Consider the following 17378-nt stretch of genomic DNA (forward strand, 5'->3'; position numbering starts at 1 on the left):
GAGGGACGGAGCGGGAAGAGCTGGGGAGGGAAGGTGCGCAAAAGAGGTGAGAAAATTATGGGATGACAGGAGGAGAAAACGAGAGGGAATAAAGGAGAGAATGATGAAGAGCTAATGAAGACAGATGGAAAAGAGGACAAAGCGCGTGAAGAAGAGACAAAGAGAAAGAAAAAAACAGATGGAGAGGTGAAGATAAAGAAAGAATAAAAACATAATGTCCAAGACTTGGAGCAAAGGAAAATGAGAAATGAGGGAGACGACATGGAGGGTGAGAAAGAAAGAAAGAAAAAAAAAAAAAAAACAGGATCCAGAACACAAAAAAAGAAGGATGAGAAAGGCAAATGTGGTAGAAAAGAAACAAATGATAAAGGAGGTCAAAGGAAACATAAGTTAAAAGTTTCATCAGTGGATTTTCACACAAGTTCTTAAAGCAGACAAAGAGAACTCAAACAAACAAATGAAACTGAAACATTACACTCTAGTTCCTGTTAGGCTCACAGACGGATGTCCTCAAATTTTCATTTAGAATTTACTGCTTTAATTCAGAATTCACTGGTCCATCAGTGATGGCAATCCATGATCTAGATGCAGCAAAACAGCGCCAAACGAGGACGTTACCCTGATGTTTCACGAACGGGACGAAGTTCTGATGCTGGAACACAGTGTTGTTTAGTCTCCAGACAGGACGCCTCCCATTTAAACCAAATAATTCCACTTTGGTCTTATCTGTCCAGTAGGGGTTGTACCATTTTACTGCTGTGCCGCGACGCTTTTAGCAGAAAGTTGTCTAGTCGCCAATCATGTGACAATAAGAGCCGCGTTAATGAGAAGTATGTGGTTCATTTCTATTTATGTATTTATTCTTGGAGGTATTTGGTTTTATTTCATGTCACAGCCTGATTGGTCGGTTTAAGACGCCCATCACAGAGTGAGAATCTTGTCTGGTTCATTTTTTAGTCCGTCAGAACTTTGCTGCAGAGCTCCAAGTAGTCAGTTGACTGTACATGTCCCCTACGTTTCTTATAAACACTCATCTAAGAGAGCTCCAAAATGATGCTTTTATTTTTGACTGTATCTGTAGCACAAGGCACAGAGCAGTTTCTAAACTCAGGTTGTAAGCTTTTTTAGCCTTTAATTTAACAGATATCACCTTGTTTTTCATATTTTGAGAACTGCAAAGTATGGTCTAAACTGCTGTTCCTACAGAACATATGACAATAAACATCTTAAGTCTTAAAAAAAACACCCAAACACGTCTCTTTTCTTACACCAGAAGCAACTTTATTTTTCCAGTATTTCATATTAAAGGAAGACTTGTCGTTATAAGTAATTGCACTGCTAATACCATGTCATGTTTAAAAAATACACGATCTAACAGTGAGGACAGATGGTTTGTGTGCTCTGGAACAAATAAAAAAAAAAGAAGCCTTCAAATAAATAAATCCAAATCACTTCCAAAATAACATACGATGGAGCAACAAAAAAGCTATACCGACTGTGTTTTATGTACAATACAATCTCTGGACAGAGCATTCACTGCTTAACATACACAACCTTTTTATAACAAACCTCATACACAGAGAATGACTGAAAATAATTTAGGAAACACCCACCCTTTACAGACAGAGGCATGTCCGTCTGCTGTGACCTGAACATTTCTGCACAAACTGGACCTTTTCAATTTCACCAAAATATATTAGAGGTGATAGTTTGGTTTTAGAAGAATTTACTTTTCGTCTCACGATATATTAAGTCCAAAAGCGCTGTATTACAAGATTAGCCTAGCTTAGCTCAAATGTCTCAAATGTGTGAATGTGTGCAGGATCAGTTTACGGCACTGCGCAAAAGCAGAGACACAAACGTGACAATAATGTTACAAAACCTATGCATGTTGCCATAAATGAGTTTTACTGAAAGTAAACTGAGTGAACAGCTCCTCAAAAGCCATCCTATCCTTACAAAACTGTGGAAGAGCGTGCGTGTTCTGGATGAGAATATGTGTTCTAAAGTGCATTTCAGTACGTATTACAACGTGGAAGTAGAAAAATGCACCAACCAAATTAACTGTACAGATGGTGCAGGCTTTCTTGGTGGTGTCCAACAGCTGCAATGTTGAAGGACTAAGGAAATAAAATCTAATGCTGGAAACATCACAACCATCACAACCACATTCTACGCACAAGACGTGTAGCGTAATGTGTGCGCTGCAGATTTTAGCGTATATGACAAGCTCCCAATAATGTCTTACTGTACTGTAATAGCAAGTGGTTTACAAGTGTTCATACAGTTATTTCAATATATACTGACAATGAATGGGTTTGAGAAAATATCTTAATAGCAGTTTGACATTAGCGTCTGTTCTAAAACATTTTCTTTAGGATGTCTGAACTTATAGAGGTTAGCTGAGGAGCTAACTAAACACTAAGTGGGCGCTAACTAACAAATATTGAAAAGTTCACTGTTGTAATGCTGCGCTTGTGCTACTTTAGCAGAACGGAGAAAAAAAAAGTTGATATTTTGACTGAAAATCGTTTGCACTACATTTCAAAATTGCTAGCTTTGTGCGTGCGTATTATAAATAGCCCATGTAAGCTATCTGCAAATTTGCAAAAACTGGGAGACATCACAGCTATCAGAAATGTCTCCTTCTGTCCTCAACACTGTTGTCTTGCGGTAGCCACAGTTTAATGGGTTACCTTCTAGAAAAGATACAAATGTACACTGAGCGGCTACTTAGCTTGATAACGCACCCACTACGTTGCTAGCTTATTGTTAGCTAAACTTGTACAGTTTGAGTTTGGGGTATCAAATACCCCTGTCAGTTGTTCTGGCTTTAAACATGAGAGAGCTGTGAAAGGCCCAGATCACAGCAGGAACATGTGAAGTCGGATCTCAGGGTGGAGTTTCAATGTTAGCATTTTGGTTAAGCACATGTAAAAAAAAAAAAAAAAAAACATAAAGCACAAGTCCAGTATTTCTAGTTAGCCAGTGCAAAAGGCACATTCTCATGGTATAAGAGGACAAAAACAGCAGACTAGGATCATGGTCAAAGTAAAGTTACTGTCCACATTTTGGACGCTCGCTTACTGGTTCTCATCCCCAGCAAACAGGACAGCAGGTGGAGTCAAAGCAGTAACGTTTTTCTGCAGCTGTCGCGCGCTAACTATCAACTTATTAAATGAGGTTTTTCATGCTAAGTTCCTGCACTGAAATCTGTGATCAAAACATCATAATCTGCACTGAGGTTTTTAGGCAAACAGCAGTTTAACTGTAATCTCCAACTGTGTTTTTTGCTTCTTCTCTACACTCTTTGTTTACTGCATTTAGTTATTTAATGAATAAATTCCAATGTCACACAGTTCAAATGCGCATCTGTTTTCCAACAGTCCCATGAAACGCATGTTATTTTCTGCTCTCATCACAATGTGCTACAATGTGACATACTACTATGTCTTGCTGCCTCAGACCATGCACTGAGCCTCTGCTAAATATGTTACTCAATGAAACACACGTTTTGATACAGGTATTACATCCCTACTGTTCTATTAATCAATTAGTCTGAGCACAGTTAGCTCAGAGGCTCAAAGTCCTTAGCAGTGAGTAATTAGTGAGAGGACTGGAAGAGGAAACTTGGTGTCCCCATGGGACAATTTGCTTGAAAAATGAAACAATTACGAGGAAACCCATGCTGTCAGGGAAAACTGTTAACTTCCACTTAAAAGCAAACAGCCGATGTCTGTTGGAGTCTTTACAGACATTGGGTGTTTACTCTAGCAAAAATCTGCCAGGCCAATCAAATCATTTGGGTGGGCTTTAAGAGGTGAGTAACAGTAACATACTCAAACACGTCATCTGAGCACCATGGAGTTGAATTAGTTTACAACAAAATGGCTCTGACTGGTTGTAGGTCAAACCAATTGCTTACAGAGATGCAAAGTTAGACAAAGTTTCATTGAGGTTTTTCCTCATTAAGGACCCATATTAGTGTATGAGTATAATACATATTTCTTCCAGCTTGTAAACTATCTTGCTTACTTTATGACACCCTAAGAGGGACACCCTAACCCTAGCTGGACTGGACTTAAATCTTCCTGTTGTGGGTGGCACAGCAAAATCTGACTCCCTTGAACCCCAGAATTTCTCTTTTCTTTTTTTTCCCCTATCTTAAGCTCGCTGGTATTCGCCTATCAGGCAGCACCACCAACCTCCTCCAATCACATTACAGGGGTTGCAGCAGGATGGGTGGTTAATAGCAGTAAGGAGAGCAAGAGAAACAGCCAACCAAGCAGAACCCTTGTTCTCGTGGTGTCTTCATCATGGCTGACTGTTTGGCACCAGCGCAAAGAGAAACAGGGTCTCTGACGGACGCTTTTAGGGGCTAAGCGAACGGAATGTAAGCCGGGGAAAAGTAATAAAAAAAAAAAGATAGTGCAAGGGTTTTTTTTTTCCCATGTAGCTTTGATGCGATGTGATGCAGTTTCTGCAGAGTGTCAGTTTTTGTCTCTTGACCAAAGGGCATCCGCAAAAACCTTACAGTGGTGCTTGTTTGCATTTGGAGTGGAACTACAAGAATAAGTCCACAAATTGACCAAAATTTGTATTGTCTGTCTCAGCAAATATATTTAGACTTTAGTTTTGTTGTATTAGCAGAAACCCTTTGGTCCATTCTCTGTGTTACATTTTCTGGACACTCTTGCTTGGGAGACTAAGCGTGTTTGTGTGTGCGTATGAAGCTTTCCTTTATAGACGAAGGCCTGAACTTTCTCCACAGGCTGCCCTGTTGCAGGAAGGGCATCAGTGTGGGTATGTGTTTGTGTGAGGGTGTGTTTCTATGAGAGTTTCTGGTTGGCGAAGAAGGCCTTGGTCTCTCCACAGGTGGGGTTGGTGCACAGTGGGCAGCGCAGGGTCAGCTGGCGGGAACACGGCTTATTGGACTTCAGGTGGGACTGGACCAGATCTGCCAGGGCCTGGACAGGACAGATGACAGAGGTTCAACACTGAGAACAGAAAGACTCTGGTTGTTCCTGTCTGTCTGAGACGTACCGCTGAACGCTTCCATGCACAGAAAAGCTGTAGTTAAAAAAAAAACGCTGTTTGATCGGTATGCCAAAATGTCACAGCCCACTCCCGTTCCTGTGGGCTTACGCAAAGAGATGCCAAGTGGGAGGAGCTTTTTCTCAGGCACTGATTCAGACCTTGTTCTGGTAGTTACAGTCACATTAATTTTCCTCCCATGAGAAAATGTGAAAGGTACACGCTTGTGTGTGCAAGAGTATTTTAAAAAATTGAAAGTTAAAAGGCTAAATGGGAGACTGCGGGAGAAACAAGCAGACCAACTGTGTAACTTAATCATCTGAGTTTATTAAATAATTAAACAATGAAGCCCCAACATGAGCCATCGTCTGCAGTGATAAATCCTGATGAATGTATTTTTCTTTATTTTCCAATGGCTGCTGTTTGCAGACGGCAGCAGCTCACTGAGAAACTAAAACCACACCAAGGAAACCATCCTTCAGTAACTACCAACTAATCATCCTCTGGATATTGATTTATACACACACACACACACACACACACACACACACACTCAAAGACTTGGCGAGGGGTCTCTGAGCGCGGCGAGTTTGACCAGCCAGCCAGCCAGCCGGGCGGGAGGTTCAGTTCTACTGTAGTCAGCTCTAAAGGTTCCCATTGATCTGCCCCCTTCCTTTAATAAACCCTGCACACACACACGCGCGCACACACACATACACACAAATAGCTGTTACAGCTGCAGGAGTTGCCTATTGTGAGAAAGGTTTCAGGGTTGAGGATGAAGGGAAGGAGGGAGGTGAGATGGGAGAAGAAGGAGGGATAGAAAGAAGAACAGAGATTAGAGAAAGGAAGAAGGTGCCCATTTGTAGGCCATGTCATGCCTGCACTCCACAGGACTGCTGTTGTCTGTTATGCAAGCTCAGTTTTTTGCTCACATGTATGGTTTACAATCTCTGCGAACAAATATGAGATGAGATGGTTTGATGAGAGATGCTAGCGCCTCAGCAAATCTGAAACACTGCACTCAGTGAGATCCAAAATGGAAGTAGGTAACAGAGCCCATCCCACATTTCTTATCCTCAAACTATGAAACCCTTTTCACACATTTAAACTGTTTTTTTGTGGTCTTTTAATGTTTGTCGACATGGGTCAGCTCAGTGTGAGTGAACAGTACCTTCATGAAGAGAGGGTTTCCATTCAGTGACTCTGCTCTCCTGATGTTCTCCACGCCACACTGGAGAAACAAAGACAGGAACAATCAGTCATAACATTATGACCACCTTCCTAATATTGTGTAGGTCTCCCTTGTGCCTCCAAAACAGTTTATGCAGCTCATCAGAGAATGGACATGGGTTTAGGGGAGGGGCCTCTGTGGATCATCTCACAGATACTTGATCAGTTTGGGATCTAGTGAATTTGGAGGCCAGGTCAACACCTTGTGCTGTTCTTCATGTTTTTGTAGTTGTTCCTAAAGAGTTTTTGTGTGTGTGTCTGTGTCAGGCTGCATCCTGCTGGGGATGGCTGCTGCCATCAAGGAGTGTCATTGCTATGGGGTGGGGGTGCCTGGTCTGGTCTAGGTGGGTGCTACATGTCTAAGTAACATCCACCATGAATGAATTAATCTTGTAAATGGTAATGGAATTAACAGTTGCTTATGTTTTGAACTAACTGACCATCAACCATGCCAATAGGTGAAGAAAGTTTATATGCATACTTCATAAAACATGAAGTGAAGTTCAAGGTACCCAACGTGTGGAAAAACATGTCTTTGTGGCAAAGTGTCCATGGACTGATGTGGCTTCCTCACCTCTTCACCCAGCACCTGTCCGTACTCTATGTCCAGCTCATGTAATGTCTCTATGTGGTCTGAAGTAAACGCGATGGGCACCAGCAGGAGGTTCTTCTTCCCTCGTTCACACAGACCTTTAATCACCTCATCCGTCTGGGGGCCGAGCCACGGCATGGGCCCCACCTGAGAGAACGCACAGAAGGCATGAAACAGTTTAACGTCATTGAACTGGGCAGATGAAAGGACCGTCTCTAAATCTCAACTACTACTCAGATTTCCATGATTCCATGTTTGTGGTTCCATGAGGATGACCAACTTTACGTATTTTGCACTTAGGCCAAACATTTTGTTTTTACGCTGGTGTGGCTCAACAAACTGACTTCCACAGTGTGACTGAAATATTCGCTGCAGCCTCTAAAATGCAAGTATATTGACTTTGGCATCAAGAACTTTGTCTGGAATTGTCTCATTTTTCAATTTGAATAACTTGTAGAATAGGCTGACGCTAAAAGATGCTGTGCTCTCTTAAAATTGTTGTATGTTTAAACAGTATTTCAACACATCTGGTTAATTATTGTGATCCACATGTAGTCAATAACACCTCTTAGCCCACTTCCGTTGTGAACTATTAATCTGACGTGTGAATAATGGAAGCTGCCAGCCACTGTGAAATGAGAACAGAGAACGTAGACGGTGTAGCTGGAGGATTAGATAGTCAAGTGGCTCCACCTTGTGGAGACAAGAAATAAACAATTCTCTGACAGCATGACGGAGCAGTTCAGTGAGTTGGTGCCAGTTCAGACTGTGGAGGGTTTTATAATGTGAAATACAGTAATGTGACATCTTCAACTGTACCAAAATTTGGTACTGACTGATCTATATATAATGGGTCAAATTTGTCCAAATGCATGGGCATATTCAATCAAACTTCTATTGAGATGAAGCTCTAGATGGCTGTTCCTCAGTCACTGAGGCAAAAAAAGCTGTTACTCTTGGTTTTTCATAACTAGACGAAGGAGCAAAACTCCCCTTCTTTCCACTAGTTAAATGAAATGTCTTTCTAACTTTGCTTTCAAAGACCAAGATGTCAGGTGAAGATGGAGACTCTTCTCAGAGAACGAGGAACAACAAAAGCTTGGATGTTTGATGGATGGAGTAAAAGAGTACAAAACTAGAATTACTGCCTTGTGGATGTACACCTCCACCATACATTGAAGTGTACATCTACTGTATGTTCCATAAAACATAATGTATGTACTGAAGACTCCAAAGGAAAAGTGTTGCTTTGCAGAATGTTGTGATGCAAGAGTGAAACTGATCTTTGTAAAACAAATGTCATTATTTCAGCATATAATTGTATTTGATATTTGTGTTAAACTTAGCCATAAATCGCATATGAATTCTTGAAAAACAGCCAAAACCGTGTATGGTGAGGCCGGTGACCTTTGACCAACAAATTCCAATCCATTCATCATTAAGTCCAAGTGATTCTCTCAAGGAGCTTGTGAGATATCAGGTTCACAAGAATGGGGCCAAGAGTCAAACCACCCGAAAAGCTGCTGCCAGTGCAGAGGTGAAAGAAACAAACACTAGCTGTATTATTTTATGTAACTACACTAGGTTACTACTGCAGGCCACATGCAGCATTAATCCTCATGTGACTCATTGTCCAAACTGACTCTACCCTGTGTGTCACTTCTCTTCAGTTTCAGCAAATACACACTAGATGGGGCCATTGGTTTGTTTAAAACATGACAACTGAACTGGAAGTCTGTGTTTTTGTCTCTACTCACCCTGGACTGCCACACCAGTCTGTAGGGGTTACAGTGTCCCAGTCGCTCCATGACTCTCTGAACTGTGGCTCCCACTTCCTGAGGATAGGGGTCACCTCTGTTTACAACCTGCACAGGGTACACAACAGCGGGACTGTCAGACACAGAATCGGGAAGACGAATAACTGCTAAATGTAGCAGCTATTGTAGTTGTAATGGTAATGGCAGCAGCAGTGTCTTCGTAACATGAAGTAGCAGTTAATGTACATACAGTATAATCACATAGATACTACTAATACTGTTATGTGTCACTGATGACATCACTCATAAAAACCCAGTAGAAAGTAATGCTTTGCAACAATGAAATCTACATCCTTGACCTGCAGAACAGACAGCTCATGTGCTACGTACTGTGTGCCGCAGATATGTATAGCCTGTATAAAAACAGGCTGCAACTCAGCACCATCAATAACAGTTAATAGTACGCCACAGTGTGTTCCAGCATATTGTTGATTTACATTCTCCTTCTTTCTGTTACCGCAGGTGAAGTGGTTAACTGACTGCTGTCTGAAGTATTTCCACTAACTTGATGAACCCCTGCTAGTTCGCTGTAATGACCCACTGGGCTCCTCACTTGTATTCTCAGAGGAGTCTATGTTGTTATCGTCACATTATCAGTGACCAGTCGACATGCCGTGAAGTCAACAAACCATTAAGTCATTAACGTGACTTGACTTGACTTGACTAGTCGACTAGTCTGTACCACCCCTAATAGATACTTAGTTTTCAATACACCAAAAACAGGCTCCTTCAGTACCATGAATCAACACTACAGAGAGTTTTCTCAGGATAAAGCACCTGGCACCTGCTTCTGAATGAAGACTGGTTCTACATTAGCTGGTCAAAGGTTTAATGAGAGAACGGATAAAATGGCTCTGATTGGAATTAGGCTCCTGTGCACACTGATTAACACAATATTGTAAATTCAGAAAAAAAGTATTACACAGTAAAGAAGTGAACTGATAAGCTGTATGGTATCAGTAAAAACCTAACTATACTCCTACTGCTAGAATCATTACCACTACTAGTATCTGTACCATCAGAACCGGAGCCACTTGATCAGTAGCATCACCAGCAGTAAGAATACTTACAGCCAGAGGGAGGGAGTGTGCTGAAAACAGTATGACAACATCGTCTCTCTTCTCTTCTGGAAACTTCAACAGCTCATTACGGACGTGGTCTGCAAAACACTGCACACACACACACACAAAGTCACACACAACAAACATTATTTGTGCTCTGTCATACATTTTCTACTAAACGTTTTCTGTGAAATAATCGTCAACTGATAACTATCTGTGGGCGGTCACTGCTTCCCGCTGTGGTAGCTACTGTATGTACTGACTTCTAAAAATACAGCGAGGCCCGTTACTTGCCGTTATTACCAAACATGGCAGCTCTCGGCTCATTAGTTGCCATGACGACATGTTGGCACACTCAGCTCGCTCTCCATAATCTCGCTATTTGCTCTCTCTGAGGAAATCTGATAGGTGGGCTGGTTTACTGTGTGTCCTTTGAAATGCTTCAAAAGCTTTTTAATAGGAGCTGAGACATCGCGGTTTTATGGTTAGGCTGAAGGGCTAGGGAAGGCCTTATGTTGACGAGGGTCCCCACAAAAAACAACTAGTGTAGGTGCATGTGTGCGCCCCTAACCTCCACCAGCAGAGGGTGTGTGGGCCAACGGTCGATGACACTCCAGCGCATTTTCGGTCTGTCGGCTCTGTTGCTGTAGTAGCGGTAGATGGCGTTCAGACTGCTGCCTGTGAACATACGCAAAACAAACCCAAACTAATATTACAAACATCTTCCTGCACACAGAGTAAAAAGTGAAGCAGATATATTCCACGTGTCTTTCCGGCTTGTAGGGTTTCACCAAATAACACATGCCTGGTCACCAGAGGATACGGTTACGATCAAGAAATACAAGAGGTTCACTAATTCTCAAACCAGCATTTCCTACTATGGATATGACTCCGACCCGTTTAGCATGCTCGCACACTCACATGCGGCCTTGTAAGCAAAATGTACAATATGCCAGTATATGGCTCGGTTTATTGTATATTTTCTAGACAATATTTTGCATCTTGTGAGTTTAGACATTGGGAACAACAACCGTAAACTTCGTGTTTATTGAAATAAGAAAGTATAAGTGTGGCCATTCAGAGTTTTAGATTAAACACCTGCATTGCATTTAAATGTGCAGAACATTTCCTTTTCAATATTTGTGTATTTGTCCACATTTGTCAGTAAAAAAAAAAAAACAGTGAATTCATCCAGACAGCCCCATGTAGGTATATGTGACTTGACCAATTATAATCAGGTTTCTCTCCATTGTGTTGCAATGAATCTCAGGATAAACCAGTGTGGAAAAAAAGTGTTCATCCTTTTAGCAATTTCTTCCATTGAGTGGCAAAAATAATCTTTGTATGACTTTATTTAGCTCACTTGACAGTTTCTTTTACTGTGAATGTACCTTAGACATGGGCTGCCATTCACGTACCTTTAATGAAAATCATTTGAACTGTCATTTAAAAGGTATCTCCATCAAATAAATTCACATCCATTTCACAAGAACCAGCGGCTGCAACAATGGCAGTTCAGCTCGGCCACCTCCACTGGTTTCTGTGGTGTCGCTCTGATCTCTCTATTATGACTGGGTTTAGCTGCTGCCTTCTTTGTGTCATCTAAAGGTAGGGACATGCCAAGCCAATGGTTAGTCGTCTTACAGAGTCAAGCCGACACCATGTGTCCGACGGACTACATTTTCTGGCTTGTCCCACACAGTTGGTACCAGTCGGACCCCTGTCGTGGGCGGCGGACAGAGTCAATGACAGAGATCGCCATCATTGGCTTATGGGCTTAGAAAACCAATCCACAAGGAGAACAACAAACGCCATTCAAAGGTAACCCAGAAGGCTGTTCTTGTTATATACTTTTATCTAATCTGAACATTAAAACACACATCAAGAATGAATAAAACTGATCAGCATGGTTCAGGAGAGGCCAGAGTCTAGGACACTTTAGGACACTGCTCTAGCTAACAGTAGCTCTTCCGGGTTTCCCAGTCTTTCACACAGGCCCAGAACATAGGTGTCTACATTAGCTGTAGTCTTTATGGTGAGTTCAAGCGCAACTTTTTGGCTCAGACACGTCAGGGACGTAATGAGTCCATACAGTACATGTGTCCTTCACAAACTCAATTACTAAAATGTTGGAGCACCACAATTGCTGTCTGTAACCCATCCAGACTGCAGTGAATGCTTTTTGAATGTAGCTATGTAGGAAGATGCCATCACCGTCTAAAAAAGTTGGTGAAACTGGGTGACCAGTCAACGAGCACAACTCGACCTAAAACACATGGGACGTGGGCGGCGATTCAGGGATGTGTTGTGGGTTTGGACAGCCCTTCACTCAGTCAGTCTGCAGATCAGCTTTGGCTTCCATGACGCAACACACTGCATTTGATTTAGTTTGGAGTACAGTGATGTGTGCGTGTGTTTATCAGATAGTAACAGGGCAGATAGCAGCCTGGGTGCGGTGACACTAACGGCCAAACACATCTCTTATCTTTTGTTTGGCATGTTTTCTTTCCCGGTCTTTTCAACACAAGCCTTTGAGAAAGGTAGAAATTCCTTCTGAACAGACTAAATGCACAAAATTGGAATTACAGTTTCTGTGGAAATAACTGATTCCATTTCCTGTATCTGTGAAAGTGTGCGGCTGTCACCTGTGGTGGAGCAGCTGTACTGAGGATACTGCGTGAAGGCCACAGCTCTCTCCACTCCGTCTTTCTCCATCTCCTCTATGGCTTCCTCCGTCAGCGGGTGAACGTAGCGGAAGCCAATGTAGAACTTGTGAGGAGCTGGCGGAGAGACGTGAGAAGAACTCGTTAGCGGCGTTACTGAATCTTTCCTGAAAGCGCTGAGAATGAATGTTAGACGTGTGCTCATAAAGTGTTTACTCAGACAGCTGGTCAGTTTTCAGACTGCTGCTGAATGTCTTGTTATCAGTGAGGTGTGTTGCAGGCGTGTGCAGAAACACTCCTTCACTGTGTCATTATCTTTATTTAACACACACTTTACTGCCGACAATCGAGTGCACCAGCAGGAAACACACCTACTCTGTTTGTTGTCACATAAAAAGTACAGCGTAAAGGATGATAAGACTGGTGTCTGGAAAAGCACAAAGACTGTTCTCATGACACTAAAAAGCTCTGTTTAAACTGAATGATTTTGGGGAGACTGACGGCTCTGTTAGACACCATTTCCCAGCCTTCCTGCTAGAAGATGTAGGCCCTCTCTGAGACTGCCTCACCTGTCTCAGGGCTCATATCGTCCAGCAGCTTCACCATGCCCTCTCCCTGCATGGACGTCCAGCGTTTGATGGGCGAGCCTCCTCCGATCTTACTGTACTGCTCCTGGATCTTAGGCGTGCGCCGCTTGGCGATGAACGGCCCCAGCTTACTGCAAAACACAGGACAGATTGCAGAGTTACAGTAGATTATTACACACAAGTAGATGATGAATTGACCTGTAGCTGCTTTCTTCTTGGGGGAATGATATGATGTTCTCAAACTTGCTATAAGAGCTTTTAAAGCTGTAGACAAAATGCTATACCAAATGAGAGGCAACTTATGGTGAGAGTGTTTCAGCCAGGCTTCAGGTTGTGTGTGACGCAGACATGAAAGTAACCGATGTGGTCGTGCAGTGTTATAGGTGTACACATGATCCACACATCCGTGTTTCCACTTTAGGATTTCCGGGTTGCTTCTCTATCGACGCAATTTTCGAACTGATTGTTTTGGACCAACACCGAAGTTTCAGTCACCATTGGTGAAAGTGAAGCAGGAAGTAGAAACAAAAACGAACCCGACAACAAGAAAGACACAGCACCGACTAATGTTTGGGTGGTGTTTTCACAGAGTGAGACAGACAGACGAGCGCACAAGCATTACTCTAAGAGTCTTAACTGATCACATTGCTCGATGCAAAAGACTAAACCTGGGATGTTGGGTCACAAGTAGGCACAGCTTTATTTTTAAAACTCACAAGACAAAAAGAGATCAGTTTTGTTGAAACCTTTTCTCTCAGGGCAACAACTGGTTGGCTCATAACCAGTTATTATGAAACAGAGACACAGCAGAGCTCTGTGACACAACCAGCTTCCCCATTTGTCCTCTTCAGTGTCTGCCCACGCCAGCTATAGAAACAATTTCTTTTAAAGTTTATTACCTTTAACCTGTGTTAGGTGAGGTAATGTCTGAACCATAAGATTTCATTTCTAACACAGTGTTAACGCTAGGATGAATCAGCTGTTCTTTCCGCACTGTATACAATTTTAATTTTAGTTTCAGGCCCGTGTTTGTTTACCTTAATAAGCACCAACTTAAAATTATAGTAGTGTGACAGTATTTTGCTCTGGATCTTGTTCAGTTCATCAGCTTGTTGGTTGAGATAATTACGATCAATATTCTGTGGCCAGAGCTCAAATATTACAGTTCTTATGAAGCTGCTTTGATACGTGTGAGTGTGTTTCCACGCTGCTTACTTCTGTACGGGGAGTTTCATCAGGTCCGTGTCCATGAAGAGCCGCAGCAGGAAGTCGTGAACGTCTTCCAGTTTCTCGGGTCCTCCCATGTTCAGCATCAGGATGCCTGTCTTGGGCTTCCTGCAGACACAGATTCGGGATCAATAATGCATAACTAACCCACACAGAGACATGCTGGCCGTATTGATTATTAATGCCCACTAATAACGGATTTCATTATGAATGACGCCTGCTGATGTCTGAGACCAGTGCAGAGAAATACTGAGCTCTAGATTATTAAGATCCCCTTGAAATGTAGCTTATTGATAATAAATGTTTGCTGCTCTGTTAAGTCTTTCAAGTGGTTTCAGTGTGGCGGTTGCAGTCACCTAATTTTAGCTTGTCATGCTACGCTTGGACCTTAGGGTTGTGTTAATAGGCCATGATCTTGGGGATGAATGATTTTCAGAGAGGCTGCCCATATCTGACACCTTTGCTAAGGCCAAGGCAAAATGTGGCTGTTTTTCGCTGAAAGTTTTCGATGAAATTATTCTTAGCCGTTTATTATTTATAAAAGAATTTGCCATAGTATTACATCGCCCTCCCGACACGTACAGTAAGTGATGGCACTGCCTGGCATTTAAGCAACGACCTGTGTGAATCAGCGTGGTGAGAGGCTACCTATGTCCCACAGACACATAAACTCTGCTTTATTTATGAGATGAGCCTTGCACATCACAAAGGGAAGGCAAAATCTCCCATTTGGAATCAGGTATTGGAATTTAAATGCATCTCCACACGTGTCCCCAACAAGCACTTGAGATCTGATCTCGGTTTTGCGCTCTGACGCTATTTAGGGCGTAGTAGAATATCGTAACAACTGCCGCCTCTAATGGATCACTAGCGCCGTATCAGAACCACACACAGCACTGTTTATTGTGTCATGACATCAAGACTTGGGGCGATGAGACAAATTTCGGAACAAGCCGTGAAGTCTCTCTGAGTCGCTGGAAGCATGCACATACGTCATGTTATTATTTACAGCCTTGACGTTGATTATTTCAGAGACCTTCACAAAGCTCAGATTATTATCAGTAATTTCACTGCTGCTCTCTTTTCAGCATGGAATTAAAAGTTTCCAGCAGTAAAGACGGACACACTGGTGATTGCTGACAAAAATACAGCAACTTCACTCTATATAGCCGCTTTGTATAGCTCATTATGATTGCATCAATAGTTAGCCACAAGCTGATATGTTTTTGTTTTTTTGTATGACGGAGTCAGAGTTATCAATCTCCACACACCCTTCAGGTTTCTGTTTTTACTTCCTGAATCAATCTGCGTACTAACAGCTAATTTGTTTTGTGCAGAGCCGACATTAAAGCTATTCTTGCCGTCTACTTTTAGTAACACCAACAGTGAGTCAGATTGCAGTGTCATTGTGAAGTCATTACTTTAAAATGTCATCCTCAGAGCGCGGCGTTAAACTTGTGGATCAAAAGGAAATATGTATAAAGGAAAGACTTTCAGTTCAACGTGTTGGTTTGGGTAGGGACTGTTTGAAGTCCGTCAGGGGCTGTCAGCCACAGATGCTCAACATGGCCCCAACAGAGAACAACCAGCGTGAGTCAGGGTTACTCTGGAGGTGCATTATCCCCTGCATTTATGTCCATCTGCTATAATGTGTGTCAGACCTGTTTTCCTGCGTTTCTGGAGTCGCCGTCTGGGCCAAAGCTGCAGCAGTGGAGCGTGTCCTCAAACTCAGACCGACACTGCTCCTGGCAACTGAAGAAGAAAACAACACAGGTTATCTACATGTCCATTTCTTTTTCTTTTTTTTTTTATTAGTTACTCTGACTCATCGAAAATAAGTAAAATGATCAGAAAGTGGCACAGAATGCTGCCATTGCATTACAATGACCTCTAACATGAGGACACACTGTGACCTTAAATCACCTGTTTATATCACACCAGTGAATTTAGTGAAATGACAAAAACAGATGCTGCAAGGCACAGACAGCACAGAATAAACGGTGTATATTCAGGTTTAAGCAACACAGTTTAATGAAACTGTGTGTAAAAGCAGCTGAACTTTCATAACCCTGGCTGCAGTGACCCGACGCGCCACCAGGGGGCCCGCTGCCATTACGCAAGTTCACCAGCTTGTAATTGTGTAACTCAATATTCACTTCTTTTGTTTCTCGCCGTCAAAGCGTGGGCCGGGCGCGGATACGTGCGGCATTAACAGAACCTCTGACTGTTACTAAATGCAGCGCTGGTACAAATTAAGCCCATTATGTAACATTAACAGTAACCTCCACTAACATTGGGCTTTGTCAAAAACACCGCAAATTAACGACTTGCGGAAATACAGTCATTAATCTGTAAAAAATAAAAGCACAGTAACTTGCACAGTTAAGCAAATATCAGCATTTCGACTAAGCCACATGTAAAGGACGACAACAAACGAAGTACTTCAGTCCAATAAGTGACAAAAAATGAAATACTGATGCTGTACAGGTCAATAATACAATGGAATAATCGTTACGGTTACGGAAAGAGTTATATTATGAATGTCCTGACAGGAAGTCGCATTTCCCTAATCATGCCCGCTTTACGTGCTTTTACGAAATGTTGATACCAATGTCAGCAGCATGCTGAAGAGTTCTACCACGCTACACCGAAAACTTACCGCCTAATGACTCGAAACTACTTTTAAACTGTGTTGAAAAAACTGAGTATTACAATTTATGATGTGACATTAAATTCCGAGCTATCTAAAGGAACTTGAAGGTTTCCGTGTAAAGCTCTGAGCAAGCTATCTTAGCTGCACACACACATACTCACATTGCATCAAGCGACCTGCGCTGCCCAGGACCGCCATCATGTTAATTTCCTGTTTTCACTGGCGATAAAAGTCTCTGCACCAGCTTGAATCAGTGCCGGATATTTGTGCTCTCCGCTGCTGGATCAACGACAATCTCCAACCCCAACAGAGTGTCTCTGCTGGCCAGTCTGATCTGACAGCCGGATTCCTTCAGCTACCACGGGCTGGCTGTTCGAACTTCCGTCAAAGTTGTAGTGATAACCTCGGTATTCCGGTTTGCAATTTCAAAATAAAACTAAACAGGAACAACGTAACACAAAAATCTGAACGTATGCATGAATTTATTTACAGACTCGCCGAATTAATACAA

General features: G+C 42.3%; 1 protein-coding gene across 1 annotated transcript; it reads right to left on the minus strand.

The window, feature by feature from the left end:
- Window positions 1-737: 737 nt before the first annotated feature.
- On the minus strand, window positions 738-17378 carry fech (ferrochelatase). The gene is made up of 11 exons (XM_084571626.1): window positions 17029-17378; window positions 15876-15966; window positions 14203-14322; window positions 12970-13118; window positions 12383-12517; window positions 10309-10415; window positions 9747-9845; window positions 8617-8724; window positions 6842-7006; window positions 6209-6268; window positions 738-4967 (listed from the first exon to the last, which is right to left on the minus strand). Exons 1-11 carry the CDS (start codon window positions 17066-17068, stop codon window positions 4830-4832), a joined length of 1212 nt encoding a protein of 403 aa, XP_084427752.1. The 5' UTR covers window positions 17069-17378; the 3' UTR covers window positions 738-4829.

The sequence above is a fragment of the Chelon labrosus genome (genome assembly GCF_963514085.1).
Source record: "Chelon labrosus genome assembly, chromosome: 22".
NCBI classification, from domain to species: Eukaryota; Metazoa; Chordata; class Actinopteri; order Mugiliformes; family Mugilidae; genus Chelon; species Chelon labrosus.

Excerpts from the sequence above, each read along its gene's own strand:
- fech (XM_084571626.1), bottom strand. The coding sequence starts at position 17,068 with ATGATGGCGGTCCTGGGCAGCGCAGGTCGCTTGATGCAAT. Across the intron at positions 13,119-14,202 it reads ATGAAACTCCCCGTACAGAA|TAAGCTGGGGCCGTTCATCG; the intron begins GTAAGCAGCGTG and ends TGTGTTTTGCAG. Across the intron at positions 12,518-12,969 it reads CGATATGAGCCCTGAGACAG|CTCCTCACAAGTTCTACATT; the intron begins GTGAGGCAGTCT and ends TCTCTCCGCCAG.